Source organism: Hemitrygon akajei, chromosome 13, assembly GCF_048418815.1.
Source record: "Hemitrygon akajei chromosome 13, sHemAka1.3, whole genome shotgun sequence".
NCBI lineage: Eukaryota > Metazoa > Chordata > Chondrichthyes > Myliobatiformes > Dasyatidae > Hemitrygon > Hemitrygon akajei.
Window position 1 is genome coordinate 77582678 of NC_133136.1, and position 22984 is coordinate 77605661.

A 22984-nucleotide genomic window follows, 5' to 3' on the forward strand; every position below is an offset into this window, starting at 1 on the left:
AATCAATGTTTTGTGTCAAGACCCTTCTTCAGTTCTGAATGGTTTACTCTGTTCCATAGATGCTGTCTGGCCTGCAAAGTTTCTCCAGCATTTTGCGTGTGTGTGTGTTGCTTTGGATTTCCAGCATCTGTAGATTTTCTCAAGTTTGGGAAAATAATGGGTTTTTTTCCCCTGTCCTATTAAGGCAGTTCATATAAATTTGATGGAAGATGTGTTACACTTTTAGTTAAGGGGTTAGATTTTAAGGATTTTAGGACTGTGAGGACTTGGAATGATGATGGTACAGAAGAAGGACGCTCACCCATTTATATCTGTGCTGGCTCTCTACTAGAGCAATTTCTTACAGGAGTTCCATCTCTGGCCCTTTCTGTCACCTTGAAAATTTATTTTCATCATATATTTATCCAGTTCTCTCTTGAAGACTGTAGTGGAAGCTGCATCCATCACATCTGACAGTAGGGCATTGGATCTAACTTTATCTGTTGATAGATCAGGAACAATTCCCTAGTCTGTGTTAGACAAGGTCAATAGCAGCAAGCTATATCCAGTAGTTAAAGGCTCCAGAACAGTACCAGGTTAAATGCAAAGGGTTAGAAATGATGAGAAGTGAAATATAATCACAGAAGCAGTTGAAAATATGTGGATCTGAACAGTAATGTCAGGATAAGAGAGAGAAAGTGAATAGAAGGGTCATGGGCTTGAGAAGTAATTGTCATATGTTTGCACAGAGATTAAATTCTGACAAAGATGGACTCAAATATTTTGTTTCAGTGTTGTGTATACCTATCCCCTCAATGATAATTGCTAACTTTTGAGTGGCTGTAAGCAATAGACAGCGTGACTAAATCATCATTGGTCCATAAATATTACCACTGCCCTGAATAAACTATAATTAATTCAGGTCATATATATAACCTAATTTAAAGCAATAGTGGACCAGGTTTTCCCAGAAGAAAAATGGTTAACAGTGTTACCAATGTGGATTGTTTGTAATGTCAAATAGAGAAATAATAGTCCTCTGAGGATGCAGATCGGTAGAATTTCCATGAAGATTTACAGAGTTCAACACAAATGGCTTCTCACCCTTAGTCATTCTGAAATCATTGTCAATCACTGGCGATCACTGAAATTACTGGCTCTCTACTTCCATTGTAAAAAAATTGCCCATAAATCCCAAGCAAAATCCATGGCATGAGTTAAATAAATAAACCAAAGTAAAATAATCATATTTTGAAAGTTATAATCCTCATATGTATCCTCATACTTTCAGTGCTATGTATATTTTCCTATTATATCTAAGTATAGCATAATTATATACATAATATATTGAAGTGGATTTTAGTTAATTGGGACACATTGCGACCAATACATTCTGGCCCAATTAAGTGGCTGCACCAGTTAGCCAAAAGTCCCATGTAAATAGTTTAAAAGGTATTTAAAAAAGACAAACTGCAATTTAACTGAACAACAAACTATGTATTTACAAAGTAAATTAAATGCAGAACAAATTAGAACACTATCAATGCTACAATAGTACTGTCAAATTGCGTATTGGTTATCAATGGAAGAATTTATACAGTGTATAAAGAGAAGAATTTATGTAATATATGCTGCTGCATTCTTTTGATTAACTGTATATGAACAAAATCCGCACAGACACCCAGTGTAGATTATGGGCTGCCTTTATACAATGCTGCCAACTGCATCCTACAAACATTCAGTTCCATTTAAACATTCAAGATTATTGTTGATACCTTCAAATTCTTCATAATTCCTAATTTGTTGAAGTAGTGAAATAACTTCACTTTCACTCCCAGCTTTTTCTGGCTTTTTCAATCCTGAATGCTTGAAGCCATAGTGAGCAGAACAGTTCTGAATTGTATTACTGCTTATTTCTCATGAACTATTAGGGAAAAAAATCATTGCTTTTTGAACCCAAGCATACGCATCTTATGCTATTGAAAATCTGTTTACTCTAAGCATGGTGTAGTGTCGAATAAGTGCACATGTCTGATGCTAGTTAGAAACTAATTGGCAACAGTCTCCTGCCCCAATTAAACAGCATTGTGTCCCAAATAATCAAAGGAAATATAGACTTTTTTCACAGTTAGTTTTTGCTCTTTAAGAGTTGTAACCACGATCCACTATACAACATCACCAGGGTATTTTACAGAAAGAAGAGTTTCTAAACCCCCGAAATGTTTGGCACATGTGATTTTCCTTGATAATTCTGGCGATACTCCAAACAGCACAGCTCATAGACGATCACTAACCTATCAGCAATAAATTTATGATTTCCTTTTAAAATTAAATGTAACATGAAATCTTCACAGACAACTCAGACAATTACAACGTATTACAACTGAGTCACCTGGCCATGGACCAACTAGATTTCCAGATTATTTCCCGTAAATCACCTCAGAAAATAAAACTAAAGAATTAACAGAATATGTAAAATTTGGATATTGTTCTAATATTGAGATTAGTTCAGAGAAACCTTTCTAACTGGAAAAACTCCTGCGGATTCTTCAGGTAGACAATTATCACAGCAAAATTCAAATATAACGTATTATCACATTTCCATTCTATATGTTCTTTTGTAATCAATCCTTATCTTTCTTTCTCCTTTATCCCTCATTTTACTCACCCCACTTATTCAACCTCCTACATGGCTCATATTTTCTTTCACAATCCTTTCATTATTTAAAGAGATACATTGTTAGCCCCACAGTTTATGCTCTCCTTGTTGCATTGGTTAATCCATTAGCAGCTCACACTTACAGCAAAGTATGAAAATGTTTCCAAGACAGAGGATGCGAAAAGAATGACTTATGTTCTGTGCTGTAAATATCCCACTCCACTTTGATCAAGTTCACTTTAAACCCCGTCAGCAGCAGATGAAGTTCATCACATTTTGACAGTGGACTTTTGCCAGACCAAAGGGACTTAATATTGAAGTATATTTGTGCATACGCCTTCCAATGTTTGATTACCTGAACATGGTAATAGTCTTCATTCATTTTGTGTGATTCAAAAATGGTAGCAACTTTTGTGTGCACAAATGTTCCTTTATCCTGTATATTGATTTCCCTTTCTAAAACATCTCTGTTCTATATTTCTGTTCTCACATAATGTCCTTCTACTGCATCTCAACACAGGCACACTTATATCCTAAATATTATTACATCTTTATTGTTAGTACAGTTATGTGTTGCTGTGGTAACAGAGCTAGTAGAGTAGACCTACTTCCAGTGACTTTCAAATTAATTTCTGTTATTTCTTCAGCTGTGATCACCTTAATTCTTTTCATTCATAGAAAAGAGATTGCAATTTTTGTTGATGTACTTCCATTCTGTGGTAACTTACTCTCCCAATGTATCCTGGATATTTTTAGCCTGTCCAGTTAGACACTACAAAGAACTTATCCTGTTCATTTAGAATTAGAATCAGAAAACCATTGTAAGGTGCACAATGCACTGTAGTAACCTAGTAACACACTGTTAATACTGGCAGATTATGCTCGTTCATGAACCATGTGACTCTTATTTTTCACTCGTGGTTCTACCCTTCTCATGACCTGAATCAGCGCTTTTTTATCTGTTGTTTAGTCATATAATTCAATAGATTTTGTGTGAGGATGTTTAGCAAAGATTGCAAAGCAAAATAAGGCAAAAACATGAAATAAACTCCAGAATTATTTGCTTATCTCTCTGAACCCTCGACTGAAATGCAACCTTATAAGCTGCCTCAACAGTTTATCTGATCCTTTATCCAAGGCTGCAGGTAAATGGATTTATTGAAATTTGTATATTAGACTCTTGTATTCATATTTATTCTACGGTAAATGTCATGTATATGAAGCAAAATAATTCAAAATAATTTAATGTTCAGGAAGGTGAGTGTATTTTTTAAACAATTCTGTCACCTCTTCTGCTCTACATTCAGATGGAGTTAAGATCATTTGTATTAAATAATTCCCATTATTAATTAACCTTGTCTTTTTATCATTAATTTGAATAACATTCAAGCAAATAATATCTTAGAACAGCTGACTCTTCATTATAGATCATTCCTGTATAATAGAGTATCAGTACATACTATTTACATGAAAATATGAAAAAAACAATATAAACTCACATATATTTCATAACTGAGCACCATATCGCCAAGAAAAGTTCCAGTAGATGTTCCTCTGAAGCAATAGTGACTTGCTGTATGACAAGTTACTGCAGATACAGTTGGTACAATTAATCAAAGTGCTCCGTTACAATGGCACTAAGCTGAAATATTTCAGTGACACGGCTCCCACTCAAACATGTCTTTAGCTGTGAATGAACATGTCAAAATTAAAATTCCACTGAGCAGTAGAATAATAACATCACAGCAAGTACCCCGCAGAGTGTTGACAAAAGAAATCTTCTAGCTCTATATGAACCTTTATCTCTGCTTTCAAACTGTGCTTTGATTTTTTTTTATTCACTGTATCACAAGCAAGACATAAACATTAGCCACACTCTCCGTGTCTGTGGAGAGCACTGGTTGCAATTTTTCTGATTAAATAATACCGAAGATGGGGGCTCTGATGGGTACTTTATCAATCCAGACGAAAGAAAGGAATCGTCGTAAAGGTAGGCAAAGTTATGTGTTTTTTATGAATTTATTTATGTTAGTAAACTTTCACAGAGCAGCATTTTCACCTCTTGGCAAGTGTAAAGGAATCCCTAACCTCCTGATCCTTAAATAAGTTGTTAAAATAAATACATCATTTAATACTGATTTATAATCTTAATGTAGCAAACTATTCTGTAACTTTTTCAAATATGGAATGTTTGTGTTTGATCATTTGCAGTAACTGTGTTGAAAGATTAGTATATAATAATCTGTACCGTGGCTCACCAGTATTCTGCAGTCATGTTGGCAATTCATTTTTTAATGTTTGCTCTGCTTCAAAAGTCATCCATTTGTGTGACTCTGTTAATGTGATTGCTTTAAATATATTCTACTCCAAGCGAAGGGATCGGGGTCAAAATCAAAGTGTATATAATTAGTAGATCAGTTAAGTTAATGGAATATTTGATAGAGTCCAGGTTTTGTTTATATTTTCATTAAAATTCATGTGAATTGTTTTACTCCAAACTGAAAAATTATGGAGGTGTAATCAATGTTCAGGCAAACTGATGAAAACTTACAGTATGTTCATAGGAATGCTCTGCACAATTCCACAGTGATGGTTATATCCATGGCTGGATTCTGATGAAGTCTTGCTCAAATTCAAAAGACGTTGCTAAAATGATGCTACAAAAATGGCAAATAGAAGAACCCTTGCACTTACTTACAGAGCACATAGACGAAACCTGAGGAAATACAGTAGACCTTCCATTTTTCTTTCATCTTTTTATGCCAGAACAACACCAGTTTTCTACATAGTATTGATTGGCTCAAACTAATTTGGTCTTTTTGTCAAACAGAGCAGGCATCCCATATGCCCAAAGGCTTGAAGTTGTCACTGGTACTAAATTAGATATTAAATTCCTAATGATTTTTTTGGTAGGTCCTATTGTTCAAGGGAGACCTTAAATCACTCGATACATCGTAGGCTGCAAGAAATTTTTTTTAAAAAGGCAAACATGTCAAAAGATGAAACTTTTTATACTTTTTATCTTTTCATTCTCTTTTTTAACCAAGAATGATTAAAATAATCATTAATTTGATTAATCATTAGCTCGAGGAGCTACTGTGTTTCTTCCACCATTTACGCTTGCTTCTGTGTGCTTCTACTGAAGTGATTCAACAATTACTTAAGAATTTAAATTCAAATCCTTTTGGAGAGGTTCTTTAAACAGATGCATAATATGCACATGCATGCATGCATAAGTTTCCTTAATATGATTAATAAATTCCAGGAGTCATTAGAGATTGTACACATTTTCAAGGAAGCTTTGAGAACATCCTTGAAATGTATTCTCCTCCCTCCAGGTAACCTTTTGCTGCAGCAGAGTTCATAGTGTCAGTTGCGGGAATGCTACTTGAGGTTTGCAAACAACGTGGCTCGTCCATCAAAAGTAACTAAGCCTTTGTGCGGGTGATGTCAGCCTGGGAGAAGATGCTGATGTTGGATCAATTATCCTGGAGAATTTTGCTGCGACTCTTTTAGTGATCGATTCCCAGTGCATTGAGTGTACAGTAGAGTACGGATCTCAGTAAACCAGTAGACCATGACCTATATGCTAAGACTGAGGTTGTAATATTCAAAACTGCTTTTCTTCTTATGGGGAGGATGTGCTGGTGAGAAGCAGCTTGTAATTTCTAGGGTCTCCCACAAACCTTTACAATTGGGAACCATGCTGTATAGCAAGGGAACAGAGATAAGTAATGCAGGCCCAATCTCTCATCTGCTTCAGTGAACGAAGTGAAGATAAGTTTGGGTTGGTCTCCTAACAATAACATATAGAAATGCTATCTGCACCCTGTAACTTACGATTAAAGACGTGGAGACCTTGGTTCTGGAGTGGAGGCAATATACATTGAACAATTTGTCATTTGTTCTGGTGGTGCGGTACTCTTTGGGCTGCACTAAGAAAGAGTGGAAAAGTGTTGGAGTATTGACACAGTCTTGCTTCACAGCAAGATTAAAATGTAGGTTAAGGTGACATAATGTTGGAAAGGATGAATTTCCCAACCAGCCAAACGGGAGCAGCATACTCCATGGATACTTTCATATCAACAGCTTTTGTGAGGTAAAAAAGACCAGGTATAGAGGTCAATGCTGCTCCTGAAATTGCAGCATGGTGAGGATTACATTCACTGTGCCTCTAGATCAGGGGGTTCCCAACGTGAGATCCTTGATTAATGGTGAGGCTCATTGGCATAAAAAAGGCTGGAACCCCTGCTCCAGATGGGTAGAATCTATACTGCAACTTTGGGACCAGCTTGTTGGCCCCTTGGAGGAGATGGTGGGGAGCTGATTGAATTATTGACATTCACATTGCCTTCAAGTTATAGGGCACAAAAAGAGGACCTTTAGCTCATCTTCTCTGTTCTGATACCTATCTAAACTAGTCCTTTGCCCACATTTGACCCATTTCCCTCTAAACCCATCCTATTCGTACTTGTCCAAATATCTTTTAAATATCTTTGTACCAGCTACAAACACTGTCTCTGGCAGTTTGTTCCATATACGTACCACCACCACCCTCTGTCTGCAGAAGTTACCATTCAGGCCTCTTTAAAATCTTTCCCCTCTAACATTAAAACTTTCAGTCTCCATTGGTCCAAAGAATAATTGCACTCTTTCCAGTCTAATGATGTTTTTTTTCAATAATAGGGTAGTTAAAACCCTACACAGTACTCGAAGTGTAGCCTCACCAATGTCTTGCATGACTGCAACATAATGTCACAATTCCTATCATCCATGCCTTGCCCAATGCCAAAAACCTTCTTCACCACCTGCTCATTTGTGAGATCATTTTCAGGGAATTGTGCGCTTGTATTCTAAATCCCTCTGTTCTACAACACTCCCTGAGGCCCAACCATAGATTGTGAAAGATCGACCCTAGTTTAACTTCCCAAAATGCAACACCTTGCACTTATCTGAATTGAATACCATTGGCACTTTTCTTGCTGATCAACCTTCCCCTGTGATTTTTCATAGCCATCTTCACTATCTGTGGTATTCTCTATTTAGTGCCATCTGCAAACTTACTAACCATGCCTTGAACATTCTCATCCAATCTGTTTATATAAAAGATCGGCAACAATGGGTCCAGCGCCGATCCCTGTGGCACATACCTCTCACAGGGCTCCAGTTTGAAAAACGAAATTCCACCATCACACTGTCTTTTTCCTATTATCCCATCTTGTATTCAGTTTCCAAGCTTTCCCTGGATGCCATGCAATCTAACATTCCAGGCTAGACTATTATGCAGGACCTTGTCAAAGGCCTTGCTAAGTCCATATAGACAACATCCATCACACTGCCCTCATCAGTCCTCACCGTTATCTCCTCAAAAGACAAATTTGTGAGAGATAATCCCATGCACAAGTTCAGGTTGTGCTTAGGAAATTGTCTATAATCTGTCTTTGTCTACTGAACTACACTCTTTGCATTAGTTATTGCATTTGCCTTTGTCTGCTTCAGGATATCTATGATTATCACATTCTGAAATTCACAGCATATGCTCCTGTCCCAAATGTGATAGGAGAAGATTGTGAGTTTGTGACTGAAGAGTCTTATTAGAAATTTTGGAACTTTAACGGGGATGCTATCTTCTCACAAGCCCTGATGTTTATCGGTTGATAGATGACTTCAACAACTTCCTGTCAGTCTTGGATAGTGGAGGAGATGGATTTGATAGCTTTCTTTGGGATAGAGTCAGACACTGCTGAGTAGAACATTGCCATTTTTGAACAGATTTTTGAGTTTTCCTGCATTTTCTGTTTCTTGTTCTTTGAAATGTTCCTCATAGTGGACCTTGACTGTCTCTCTTTGTCCCTGTCCCTCCTTCGTTTTTGTCCCTCGCTGGGAAGTGCCCTTGGCTGTTTACGTTATAGGTGGCTGTAAGAGCACTGGAGAATTTTCATGCTTCAGTGAGTTTCTGGATCTCTAGGGCTCTTCCATACACCATTTTTTCTTTAGGTAACAGGCTTTTTGTGAGACCTCAGTCATAATGTGCCTGTAGAACTCTCTTCAGCTGATGCATGGAGAAGTTTCCAAGCCAAGAATGCCTTGTGTTTGTGCATGGTTAACTTCTGGACCTCTTGGTCATTCCAAGAACAGTCAAGAGTTTTCACAGATAGTGATTATGAGTCTTTAAGACCTTCAACATCAATGTTCTTGTGGCAACAATCCTGTTTCTACCATTGTTTTTTGCCAGTCTGGTGGAAGTTGAGAACAGATTGAGTGGGGTTCAGTCCAGCAGTTATCAATATCTGTCCCTGTGGTCTTGCTCACATGACAACTTCCTCCAACAGAACGGATTAGGACAAGAATGTACTCCATGCATTTTGACAGGAGAATTCTACTGTGATTAACTTCCCCCATTCCATTCTTGATTACATCTCTCCAGAAGTTTGTGTCCTTTCCAACTTTGCATTGAAGTTACCCAAGAGGTTCACTTTATTTCCCAATGGGATGTAGGCAAGACCTTTCTTAAAATCAGAGTAAAAATTTTCCTTGGGTAGAACTGTGACTCCAGGGTTGAGAAAGAGGAATTGATAACTACACAGTGCTAGTTTCATGCTACAGTCAGGCTAAGGACCAAGCGATATTAACTTATCCCATAGAGCAGTCACAGAGATACCAGGCCCACTTATTCTTGACAATAAGGCCCACCCCATGGAGACAGTACAGTCCTCTAGTTCACCCTTCCAGAAGAAGGTATATTCACTTTCTTTGTCTTTGACTGTCCATCTCTTCTAACTCTGTCACAAGAAGTTTGGCTGTGTCAATACCAAAATATCCAATTTCTTGAGCTGGTATTGTGAATGATATTCAGCTGTTCTGCTATTAGATTTGCCTGAAGTTCCAAACTTCATATCGAGCAGTAGAGGTTATGGGTGACCCCTTTTAACCTGGGCTAGCCTTTTCACACAGATACCGCACAAGTTTAACTGAATGAAATCGTGGTCATGTGGCACAGTGATTCTAGATGACTGGAAGCTCAGCTGAATGAATGTTGACAGACTTAGTAACGAACACAAAATGCTGGACGAACTCAGCAGGTCAGGCAGCATCTGTGGAAATGAGTAAACAGCTAATGTTTTAAAATGCTTCTTCAAGACTGGAAAGGAAGGAGGAAGATGCCAAAATAAAAAAAAGATGGGAAAAGGGGAAGGAGGGTTAGCTGGAAGGTGATCAGAGGAGCCAGGTGGGTAGGAAAGGTAAAGGGCTGGGGATGAAAAAAAATCTGATAGGAGTAGAGAGTGGACCATGGGGAGAAAGTGAAGGAGAGGCACCAGAGGGAGGTGATAGGAAGGTGAGGAGAAGAGACAGGAGGCCAGAGTGATGAATAGAAGAAGAGGGAAGGAGAGGGGAAAAAAAGAAAGAAAGAGCAAAATGATGGGTTGCCAGAAGGAGGAATTGGTGTTCATGTCATCGGGTTGGACGGATTATGAGACAACCCTGAGAGTGGTCTCACCATGGCAGCAGAGGAGGCCATGGATCAACATGGGAATGAGGACAGGAATTAAAATAGTCACTGGGAAGTGATGATTCGCAGGTGAAGTGTTGCCTCACCTGGAAAGACTGTATGCTGCCCTGAATGGACGTGAGGGAGGATGTGAATGGGCACGTGTAGCATTTCTGTCACTTACAGAGATATATGTCAGGAGGGAGATTAGTGGGGAGGGACAAACGGACAAGGAAATCATAGAAGGGGAGATCCTTGCTGAAAGTGGAGAGTCCAGAATCTTCAGAGTCTTGTGTGTTTATGTTAACATACTTATAAATGTCTGGACTTGTCAATGTGAGCGTACGCACGCACACACACACACACACACACACACACACTAGACTTAGGCACAGACTCACGTGTCAATGTTGGCCTTAGTGCTCTCCCCATCCACCTTTTCCTTGACTTCTCTCCCATCGTTGATTCTCTCTATTCCTGTATTTCCTCCTTTGCGTCCCACAGACCTGTAACTTCTTCCACACCCACTCAGACTTCCTGTCCCACCTATGTTATGTTTGTGGTACTGGGAAGCCTGCTGGCCATGAATAACACACACAAGACACGGAAAGATGAGGAACAACATGCTGCTGCCTATTTTACTTGTAAGTCTTCCACCCAGAATGCCCTCTCACAATATATTCAGTACATAACACCAGTGGAAGCTTGATAGCAAACTGTAAGTGTCAAAGTACACGTGAATACATAACATGTCTCTCCCCTTTCCCATACACACATTAGCTGCTGAATTAATCAATAGAGTGATCATCAAATTCAATCAACAGCAAAAAAATTCTTCCAATTCCCCATTGTCGACTGAATCCACAAATATTTGCACTCTATTTTCCAATTGGCTTCCATATCATTGACTGTGGGATGTATTGGTTATACGACAGCTACCACCAAAGCTTCGGTACTGAGGACTGACTACAACATCAAGATCTTCTTCCTTTATTCCCTGTCGTGGATCTGCAATTGTTTGCTTGAGATCTGCTCACTCCAGATCTGAAGCATAGTCCTTAGTTCCATCACAGGTAAAGCCCTCCACACCACTGAGCACATCTACACAGAGCACTGTCACAGGAAAGCAGCATCCATCATCAGGACCCCCACCACCCAGGTCATGCTCTCTTCGCACTGTTGCCACCAGGAAGAAAATACAGGAGCTTCAGGACTCACACCAGCAGGTTCAGGACCAGCTATGACCCCTCAAACACCAAGCTCTTGAATCAAAGGGGATAACTTCATTCAACTTTACTTGCTCCATCACTGAAATTCTTTATCTCATGTTCTCAATATTTATCGTTTTATTATTATTATTATTTATTTTGTATTTGCACAGTTTGTTGTTTTTTTGCACACTGGTTGAATACCCAGCTGATGCATTCTTTCACTGATTCTAGTATGGTTAATATTCTATTCTGGATTTATTGAGTATACCCACAAGGGTTATATATGTTAACATATATGTACTTTGATAATAAATTCATTTTGGACTTTGGACCTAGAAGGTACAGTGGTAAACTGCTGCCAGAACTGAGACACAAGGATGCATGCCATCTTTCAGGTTTCCAAATGCCTTTACAGTCACATTTTTCCAAAAGACATGCTGGTCTCTGTTTTGCATATGGGGATTCTCTGATTTCTAGCAGTTTTTTCTTGGAATATCTATATGGTTTCTTTATGCCACACATTTTTATTATATCATTTAATCGTTCTTTCCTTTAATCCATTCTTTTTTATCCCTGCCATAACGAGGCTCAGCAGCCACCTCCGCTGCTCCAGAAAGAACCTGGGCTTCACAGTGATTCCTTTCATAGTGCCCATTTCTCCATTGAATATTTCTGCATGTTTCCTCAATACATTTTTCAGACCAGTGCCCCCACCAATCAAGTGCACGTCATGCTAGTTGAGTTTGAGCTAATCCTATCATGTGTGGCACAAAAGCGCAGGATAACTGCCTTTAACGATGTACAGCGGAGGTTTCATTAATCTCCACTACCACGTGCACTACTCCCTTCACTGCTACCACCTCACCAGTCTAAATCTTTAAAGTCAATCTTGCCCCTTCTGGGGGTGAGACGTTGCAATATCTCTTTGTCTCTGACCAGTGATAATGTAGCACCCACCTCCACCTGTATCCTACTGAGGCCCTATCCAACCGCGGTTTCATCCAATTGTGTCCTTTGTGTCCTGAAATGAATACAAAACACAAGGCTTCTCAACCACAGTGAGAGTCACTCAGTCCATCCTCAATATGCTCCAGCTCGTCCACATGTTTCTTTTTGTTTTTCCAAAAGTAATTTTTCTTGATTACAATGTTTTTGGTTGACAGCGTCTCTTTACATGAGCTTTCAGAATGACCCCTTTTGCCACAGCTTCAGCAGTCTAAATCCTCATATTCAACTTTATATTCAATCCTCAACATTCTTTTACTGAATGTCCAGCACCACCCCAAACTGTGAAATACTCACCTTCCTTCTGATTCCCTTTATGAAATCTAATCTAATCTCTCAAAAACAGTCAAAGGTTTAGGTGAATAGGGTTCCTTTTAGACTTCAACTATGTCCTCATAAGGCTATCGCCAGGCTTAGCGGGTTGCAGTAGTCCATGTAATAAGTTAAATGTTTTTGCATTCATCACAGCCAATAAAGTTGGAACACAAATATCATCTGAAATTTGATTTGTCGGTGCATAATATTTAAATCTTTCAGAAAATGAACTCCATTGCTCTTTTGCTTTGTTGTTTCGTCATACAGCCCCGTACTTCTAAATAATGTTGCCATTTTCAACCTCAATCATGTTTCATAAATGATCACTGGTCCTATCTGTCTCTCTCCCTCACTTATTTGTTTTATTTAACTGTCCCATTCTCTCTCCTCGGACTCTTCACTCACCAAGCTTCCTCGCGCGCACTGTCTTCGTTTCACTCACCTACATTATCCAGGATACACTGCCAGCATTGCACACAGACTTTTGTCACTGATGGAAACAAAACCAGAAATATCACGTGAGGGCTTGTCACCTCATCACTACGTTTACGGTGCTGGGAAGCCATGTGGCCGTGAATGACACTCACGAGAGCAGGGGAGGTGAGAAGCACACATGCAGCTGTCTATTTTGCTTGTCAGTCATCCACCCAGAATGCCCTCTCACATTATGTTCAATATGTAACACAGAGCTTGACAGTAACCCGTAAGACTCAAAACATACATGAATAAATAACAACCTTTTCTTCCCCTTCCCCCTCTTTTTCACTCAGCTGGTCCAGACACCCCTTTTGCACACTTCCTCTGCACTTTGCCACTTTTTATCCTTCAAGCACAGATGTATGTATGCTCACAAATACATATGAGCTTGCTAACACATTATTCTACATCCTCTTCTCTCTCACCCTCCACTCCAGACTCCTCACTTCCTTAGACTCCCCTTCACCTCCTGCTTCCTTTCTGAATTCTGCAGCTCGACTCCACAACCTTAAAACTCCTTTTTTTTCCATTCTTTAACAGCTAGTCACTCACTCACTCAAGGTTTCTGCAGCCATGCTACTTGAAGCCTACCCCAAAACTGCTGCATTCTTCCCAGAACCTCAGGGATGAATCTTCTGCAGGAAGACGAGAACATCTGCAGAGGCTGTAAATCCAAGCAAAACACACAAAGTGCTGGTGGAACTCAGCAGGTCAGGCAGCATCTGTGGAAAAGAGTAAAGATTCGATGTTCTGGGCTGAGGCCCAAAATGTCAACTGTACTCTTTTCCATGTTTTCTGTCTGGACTGCTGAGATCCTCCAGCATTTTGTGTGTGTTGCATGAATCTTCAGCTGCTCACCTGGTGCTGCCAGTGTTGCCAGGTTTCAATCTCCTGTTGGTCAGTGGATGGGTTAATTTAATTATCTTATTTATTTAGAGATACAGTGTGGAACAAAACTCTCCAGCCCAGTGAGTCGTGCTGTCCAGCTACCCACCTACATAATACTTGCCTCATCGCAGGACAACTTACAATAACCAAATAACCTGCTAGCCAGTTCTATGGGTGGAAACCAGAGTACCCGGAGGAAACCCACTGGGTGATGGGGGTAAACGCATAAGCTCCTCACAGATGGTGTCGGAATTATACTCTGTAATCTGGTGCCCTGAGATGTAACACCAGCGAGCTAACTGCTGTCCTACTGTGGCACCCTTAGCACAGCAGACTCTGGATTGTACTTCCCAAGCTAACGGAAGCAGATTCATCCTTCACCTCAGCAGCATCTCAGTGGGCTGCCATTTATGGTCAATGGCTTTCCAATGTCCTCCCAATCGCAAGAGGAAGTTGATTTATAGTCAATGGCTTTCCAAAGTCCTCCCAATCGCAAGAGGAAGTTGATTTATGGTCAATGGCTTTCCAATGTCCTCCCAATCGCAAGAGGAAGTTGATTCCTGCAGCAACTGGGGAAATGTTTCTGGAAGCACAATACCTCATGGCAATTTTTGCAGTAATTAAAGTGAGGCCTGTTTAAGAGCCTAGCCATTTATGTCTAGCAAATTTGTGCCAATACAAACATTTTGTGGCTTCCTGAACGTGACAACCGTACCTAGATCTTCTTGTTTGACTTCCACCAGACTAGGGTGGAGCAGTGATACAGCTGGTCAAGTTTTTCCATTGACAATGGTTCAATGCCGACCTTCAGTGCTATCTCTATGGAGTTTGCCACAATAGAGAAAAGGCTCAGATCCAGTCATTGTTGTCATCCTGTGTGACTACTATGAAGATTATCTATCTTTCCTTGTTCTTCCTGAACTGTCTCCAGCCTCTGATACAACTGACCTCCATTGTCTCTTGGAGATCATTTGGATGAAGGAGTTACAGTGTATGCTTATCCGTTCACATGTGGCCAAAACAATAATATTTTTCCTCCCTGACTTTTTACCATTACCTCTAAAATCAGACAAGGATCTTAGCCATATCTATGCAGTACAGGGTGAGAATATATTATCAAACTTAATATTAAATAGTTCAAAGCCATTATTTTTGGACCCCACTAAAACTTCTCCAGCTCTCTGTTCCATCCCTCTCCCACTAGATTGTCTGACACTGATCGGATAGCTTGACATAATCCTTCACCCTTGAGGACCTGTAAACCTCAATCTTACCATCTATTTTCCACCCTATGATAGATATAGCACTTCCTTTTTTAATTTTAATTTCAATATACCCATTAAAGCATTCATCTTCAGTTATGCTTTTGGCATATACCCAAGTATCTTGTGTGACTAGCCAACACATTATAGCTTAATAATTCCTTTGTATAGTACTTTGGTGCAATATTAATTTATTAACATATTGTATACAGTAGTTTGCAGGTATATTGACAAAATGAAATCTGCCTTTAGTATTGGTAAAACGTAATTGCAAAAATACTAAAATCTGTGGATTTACTTTACCATTGTGAAAAAAACAATTATTTGATTTTGACTGTATTTAAGGGCAGCTGGTGAAATGAGCCAGTTCCATTTACATCTGGAATGAATTTATCAACAGCATACTACAAAATAGTGCAATTATGATGCATCCGTTACAGTGTTCATTGAGATATGACTAGAGAAAATTATGAAAATCGGTGAGTAGATCACAGCAATCAGTCAATTTGAGAATGTTGTCAGGATTCAAGTGTGCTAGGTCAGGCAGGGTGTGGTTTAGGAGCATTGCATTATGTAGATTCAACAAATCCTTTCATATAACTCTGACAAGCACTTAGAAATGGTTCATTTCCTTTCTTACATTCTCATTTCCTCTCCTTCTCCCTCACCCTCATCCCCCTTCCCCCCCATCTCCCACCTCTCACCCCCTTCACCCCCCTCTCTCACCGCACCTCTCACATTACCACTTTCGCCCCCTCACCCCACTGTAACAACCCCCTCTGACTCCCCTCACCCCACATTTTCACATTCCTTCTCTCATCCATCTGTCACCCCGCACTCTCACAACCCCTCTCATCCCCTCTTCCCCCCACTTTCACATCCCCTTCCTCACCCCCTCTCACCCCTTCTCAGCCCTCTCACCCCCCACTCTCACATCCTCTCTCACCCCCTAATTTCACATCCCCTCTCTTACCCCCTCTTATCCCCCCTCTTACTCCCCTCTCTCACCCACTTTTCAACCCCCACCCTCACCCACACCTCACACATCCCCTCTCATCCCCCACAACCCCAGCCCCACTCTCCCATCCCCTCTCTTACCCCCTCACCCTCTCTCTCTCACCCACTACTCACCTCTGCCTTCACCCCAACTCTCATCCCCTCTCAACCCCCACTCTCATCCCTCTCTCAACCCTCACCACCCCACACCCACTCTCTTAACTCCCCTTACTCCCACTCTCTCACCCCTCCTCACCCTTCACTCTCACATCCCCTTTCTCACCCCCACTCTCACATCTCCCTCTCACTCCAATTCTCTCATCCCTCTCACCCCCCTCATGCAGCCTCTCCCAATCCACAGCCCCCACTCTCACATCCCCCTCTCATCCCCACTCTCTCATGCCCTATCACCCCCTCCCACTCTTACATCCCATCTCTCAGCCCCCACCCACCACACTCACATGCCCTCTCTCAACCCCTCACCATCACTCTCTCACCCCCTCACCATATCACTCTCTCACCCCCACCCTCACCCCCAACTCTCACACCCCCCTCATCCCCCACAACCCCACCCCCCACTCTCACATCCCCTCTCTCACTCCCTCTTTCACCCCAATTTCACATCCCTTCTTTCACCCCTTTTTATCCCCTACTCTTACATCCCCTCTCTCACCCCCTCACCCTCTCTCTCACCCACCACTCACCTCCACCTTCACCCCAACTCTCATCCCCTCTCAACCCCCATTCTCATCCCCTCTCTCAACCCTCACCACCCCACACCCACTCTCTTAACTCCCCTCTTACTCCCACTCTCTCACCCCTCCTCACCCTTCACTCTCACATCCCCTTTCTCACCCCCACTCTCATATCTCCCTCTCACTCCAATTCTCTCATCCCTCTCACCCCCCACTCTCGCGCAGCCTCTCCCAATCCACTCAGCCCCCACTCTCACATCCCCCTCTCATTCCCACTCTCTCACACCCTATCACCCCCTCCCACTCTCACATCCCATCTCTCAGCCCCCACCCACCACACTCACATGCCCTCTCTCAACCCCTTACCCTCATTCTCTCACCCCCACCCTCACACCCCCCTCAACCCCCACTCTCATCCCCTCTCTCAACCCTCACCACCCCACACCCACTCTCTTAACTCCACTCTTACCCCATTCTCTCACCCCTCTCACCCACCCTCACCCTTCACTCACATCCCCTTTCTCACCCCCCACACTCACATACCCTTGCTCAATCCCCTCACCCCCTACTCTCTCATCCCCTCACCCCCCACTCTCACATACCCTTGCTCAATCCCCTCACTCCCTACTCTCTCATCCCCTCACCCCCCACTCTCACATCCCCTCTCACCCTCCACTCTCACATCCGCTCTTTCACTCCCCCCTCCACCCTCACCTCCCTCCCTCACTCCCTTCACTTCCTTCTCTCACCCCACCTCTCTCAGCTCCTCTCCTCCCCCGGCCGTCATCAAAGACAAACACAGGTGGTGAACACAGCTTTCTCATCTTAACCTCTGGTGTAAATGTTTATTCATGTGTGAATTTTCATTGCACCTTATTCGCTAATATGTTCAAATTAATAAATTGGGTAATGTGCATAAAATATTAAGATGTGATATTAACCATAGCATGGAATATCTTAAATAATAGTGAAAAAAAATAGAGCACACTTGGCTGAGGACAGTGATAAATGCTTCAAGCAGAGAAAAGTTATTTCTCCGGAGAGCAGAGAACGCAGGGGAATCAACCCACACAGAATTTGCTTGCTTTTCTGCCATCTTGCTGGAAGCAACATTAACTACCTATTCACGGGGGATATCATTGAGAATCCTAAATGTGAAAAAATAGACAGCATGAAATAGTACGAAAATGAATTTTGTGAACTGACCAAGAATGCCAGTGAGCTGAGTTGCAGTCTTGAATTATACGTAATTGCTCTTTACCAAATAGTAGAGACAGAAGTACTCTGGAGCTATTCATATGTAACTGAATTAAGTAAACAAAATTCAGAGTCACAGAATCATAAAGATACAGAGTACAACACAAAAGCAGCCCAAATCATCCTTGCTGATCAAGATGCTCCTGTGTGAAAAATTGTCCCTCTATATTCCTTTTAAATCTTTGCCCTCTCACCTTAGGTCAAAACCCTCGTGCTTAGATTCCTCTATTCTGGGAATAAGACTGTGACCATTCACCTTTTCTATAGTTCCCAAGAATTTATGTACAATAAATTTCATGATTTATTAGAGCCATAGCAGAAATGAAAGGAATACTCAGCAGATCAGGTGCCATCTGTGGACAAAGAAAGATGAAATTGAAGATTGATAACCAGTCATCAGAATTGCTTGACCAGCTAAGTAGTGTCTGTTATTATTTCCATCATCTGCAGCATTTTATTTTGGGATTGTACTATAGGGCAACATGAAGATTTACCTGGCAATTTGAATGACTTATCAGTCTCAGATTCATAGAAGCATAGAAAATAGGTGCAGGAGCAGGCCATTTGGCCCTTCAAACCTGCACCGCCATTCAGTATGATCATGGCTGATCATCCAACTCAGAACCCTGTACCTGCTTTCTCTCCATACCCCCTGATCCCTTTAGCCACAAGGGCCATATCTAACTTCCTCTTAAATATAGCCAATGAACCGGCCTCAACTGTTTCCTGTGGCAGGGAATTCCACAGATTCACCACTCTCTGTGTGAAGAAGTTTTTCCTCATCTCGGTCCTAAAAGGCTTTCCCTTTATCCTTAAACTGTGACCCCTCGTTCTGGACTTACATCGGAAACAATCTCCCTGCACCTAGCCTGTCCAATCCCTTTAGAATTTTATATGTTTCAATAAGATCCCCCCTCAATCTTCTAAATTCCAGTGAGTATAAGCCTAGTCGATCCAGTCTTTCTTCATATGAAAGTCCTGCCATTCCAGGAATCAATCTGGTGAACCTTCTTTGTACTCCCTCTATGGCAAGAATGTCTTTCCTCAGATTAGGGGACCAAAACTGCACACAATATTCTAGGTGCGGTCTCACCAAGGCCTTGTACAACTACAGTAGAACATCCCTGCTCCTGTACTCAAATCCTTTTGCTATGAATGCCAACATACCATTTGTCTTTTTCACCGCCTGCTGTACCTGCATGCCCACCTTCAATGACTGGTGTACAATGACATCCAGGTCTCGTTGCATCTCCCCTTTTCCTAATCGGCCACTGTTCAGATAATAATCTGTTTTCCTGTTCTTGCAACCAAAGTGGATAACCTCACATTTATCCACATTAAATTGCATCTGCCAAGAATTTGCCCACTCACCTAACCTATCCAAGTCACCCTGCATCTTCTTAGCATCCTCCTCACAGCTAACACCGCCGCCCAGCTTCGTGTCATCCGCAAACTTGGAGATGCTGCATTTAATTCCCTCATCTAAATCATTAATATATATCGTAAACAACTGGGGTCCCAGCACTGAGCCTTGCGGTACCCCACTAGTCACTGCCTGCCATTCTGAAAAGGTCCCGTTTGCTCCCACTCCTTGCTTCCTGTCTGCCAACCAATTCTCTATCCACATCAGTACCATACCCCCAATACCATGTGCTTTAAGTTTGCACACTAATCTCCTGTGTGGGACCTTGTCAAAAGCCTTTTGAAAATCTAAATATACCACATCCACTGGCTCTGCCCTATCCACTCTACTAGTTACATCTTCAAAAAATTCTATAAGATTCGTCAGACATGATTTTCCTTTCACAAAACCATGCTGACTTTGTCCGATGATTTCACCTCTTTCTAAATGTGCTGTTATCACATCTTTGATAACCGACTCCAGCATTTTCCCCACCACTGATGTCAGACTAACCAGTCTATAATCCCCCGGTTTCTCTCTCCCTCCTTTTTTAAAAAGTGGGGTTACATTAGCCACCCTCCAATCCTCAGGAACTAATTCAGAATCTAAGGAGTTTTGAAAAATTATCACTAATGCATCCACTATTTCTTGGGCTACTTCCTTAAGCACTCTGGGATGCAGACCATCTGGCCCTGGGGATTTATCTGCCTTTAATCCCTTCAATTTACCTAACACTACTTCCCTACTAACATGTATTTCCCTCAGTTCCTCCATCTCACTAGACCCTTGGTCCCTTACTATTTCCGGAAGATTATTTATGTCCTCCTCAGTGAAGACAGAACCAAAGTAGTTATTCAATTGGTCTGCCATGTCTTTGTTCCCTATGATCAATTCACCAGTCTCTGACTGTAAAGGACCTACATTTGTCTTGACCAATCTTTTTCTTTTCACATATCTATAAAAGCTTTTACAGTCAGTTTTTATGTTCCCTGCCAGCTTTCTCTTATAATCTTTTTTCCCTTTCCTAATTAAGCCCTTTGTCCTCCTCTGCTGGTCTCTGAATTTCTCCCAGTCCTCAGGTGTGCCACTTTTTTTTGCTAATTTATATGTTTCTTCTTTGGACTTGATACTATCCCTAATTTCCCTTGTCAGCCAGGGGTGCACTACCTTCCCTGGTTTATTCTTTTGCCAAACTGGGGTGAACAATTGTTGTAGTTCATCCGTGCGATCTTTAAATGCTTGCCATTGCATATCCACTGTCAACCCTTTAAGTATCATTTGCCAGTCTATCTTAGCTAATTCCCGTCTCATACCTTCAAAGTTACCCTTCTTTAAGTTCAGAACCTTTGTTTCGGAATTAACTATGTCACTCTCCATCTTAATGAAGAATTCCACCATATTATGGTCACTCTTACCCAAGGGGCCTCGCACGATAAGATTGCTAACTAACCCTTCCTCATTGCTCAATACCCAATTTAGAATGGCCTGCTCTCTAGTTGGTTCCTCGACATGTTGGTTCAGAAAACCATCCCGCATACATTCCAAGAAATCCTCTTCCTCAGCACCCTTACCAATTTGGTTCACCCAATCTATATGTAGATTGAAGTCACCCATTATAACTACTATTGCACACATTTCTAATTTCCTGTTTAATGCCATCCCCAACCTCACTACTACTGTTAGGTGGCCTGTACTCAACTCCCACCATTGTTTTCTGCCCCTTAGTGTTATGCAGCTCTACCCATATCGATTCCACATCCTCCAGGCTAATGTCCTTCCTTTCTATTCCGTTAATCTCCTCTCTAACCAGCAATGCTACCCCACCTCCTTTTCTTTCCTGTCTATCCCTCCTGAATATTGAATATCCCTGGATGTTGAGCTCCCATCCTTGGTCACCCTGGAGCCATGTCTTTGTGATCCCAACTATATCATATTCATTAATAACTATCTGCACATTCAATTCATCCACCTTGTTACGAATGCTCCTCGCATTGACACACAAAGCCTTCAGGCTTGTTTTTACAACACTCTTAGCCGTTATACAATTATGTTGAAAAGTGGCTCTTTTTGTTTTTTGCCCTGGATTTGCCTGCCTGCCACTTTTACTTTTCACCTTTCTACTTTTTGCATCTACCCTCATTTTACACCCCTCTGTCTCTCTGCACTTGTTCCCATCCCCCTGCCACATTAGTTTAAAGCCTCCTGAAAAGCAGTATCAAATGCTCCCCCTAGGACATTGGTTCCAGTCCAGCCCAAGTGCAGACCATCCTGTTTATACCGGTCCCACCGGTTCACAATTCAGGTTCACAAGTGTAGGGAACCTTGATTTTCAAAAGATTTTGAGGTCTTGGTTAAGAGACAAAAGGAAGTGCACTACAGGTATAGGCAGGTAGGAACAAATGAGGTGCTTATGGAATATAAGAAATGCAAGAAGATGCTTAAGAAAGAAAACAAGAGGGCTAAAAGAAGGCACAGAGTCTATAGAAGTGAGGCAAAGTGGCAAAAACTTCATGGACCCTCTACAGATTACAGAGGAGGAGGTGTTTGCTGTCCTGAGGAAAATCACGGTGAGTAAATCCCCAGCGTCTGACAAGGCATTCCCTCAGATACTATGGGAGGCAAGTGTGGGAATTGCTGGGGCCTTCTCAGAGATAATTAGATAGATAGATAGATAGATAGATAGATACTTTATTCATCCCCATGGGGAAATTCAACATTAAATCATCCTTAGCAGCAGGAAAGGTACCAGAGGATTAGAGGATAGCCAGTGTTGTTCGCTATTTAAAAGAGGCTCTAAACATAAACCAGGAAATCATAGGCCAGTGATTCTGACATCAGTTGTGGAAAGTTATTGGAAGGTATTGTAAGGGACTGGATATGTAAGTATTGGATAGACATGGACTGATTAAGGGTAGTCAGCGTGGCTTCGTACATAGTAGGTCACGTCTAACTAATCATGGAATTTATTGAAGAAGTTATCTAAAAAGTGAATGAAGGCAAAGTAGTGGATATTATCTACATGGACATTAGCAAAGCGTTTGACAAAGTCCTGCATGGGAAGCTGGTCAAGAGGGTTCAGTCACTTATCATTCACAGTGAGGTAGTAAATTGGATTAGACATTGGCTTTGTGGGAGAAGCCAGAGAGCAGCAGTAGATAGTTAGCTCTCTGACTGGAGACCTGGGACTACAGACAGACAGACAGACATACTTTATTGATCCCGAGGGAAATTGGGTTGTGTTACAGCCGCACCAACCAAGAATAGTGAAGAAATATAGCAAATAAAACCATAAATAATTAAATAATAATAAGTTAATCATGCCAAGTGGATTAAATAATAATAAGTTAAT

At 41.3% G+C, this 22984-nt stretch overlaps 1 protein-coding gene across 6 annotated transcripts in view; it reads left to right on the forward strand.

Annotated features, from left to right (window-relative positions):
* Nucleotides 1-22984, forward strand: part of kcnip4a (potassium voltage-gated channel interacting protein 4a) — a 1148311-nt gene that overhangs the window by 645277 nt on the left and 480050 nt on the right. The window contains exon 1 of one of the 6 annotated variants that reach the window (XM_073064920.1): nt 3596-3783. The exons of 4 other annotated variants lie outside the window; for them this stretch is intronic. Coding sequence is in view for 1 of the 2 variants with exons in the window: in XM_073064917.1 (XP_072921018.1) it covers nt 4571-4628 (58 nt within the window). In the remaining variant the exon portion in view is untranslated. Of the gene's footprint in view, nt 1-3595; nt 3784-4380; nt 4629-22984 lie in introns of those variants that run through there. One more of the 6 variants, XM_073064917.1, reaches the window with a different exon arrangement.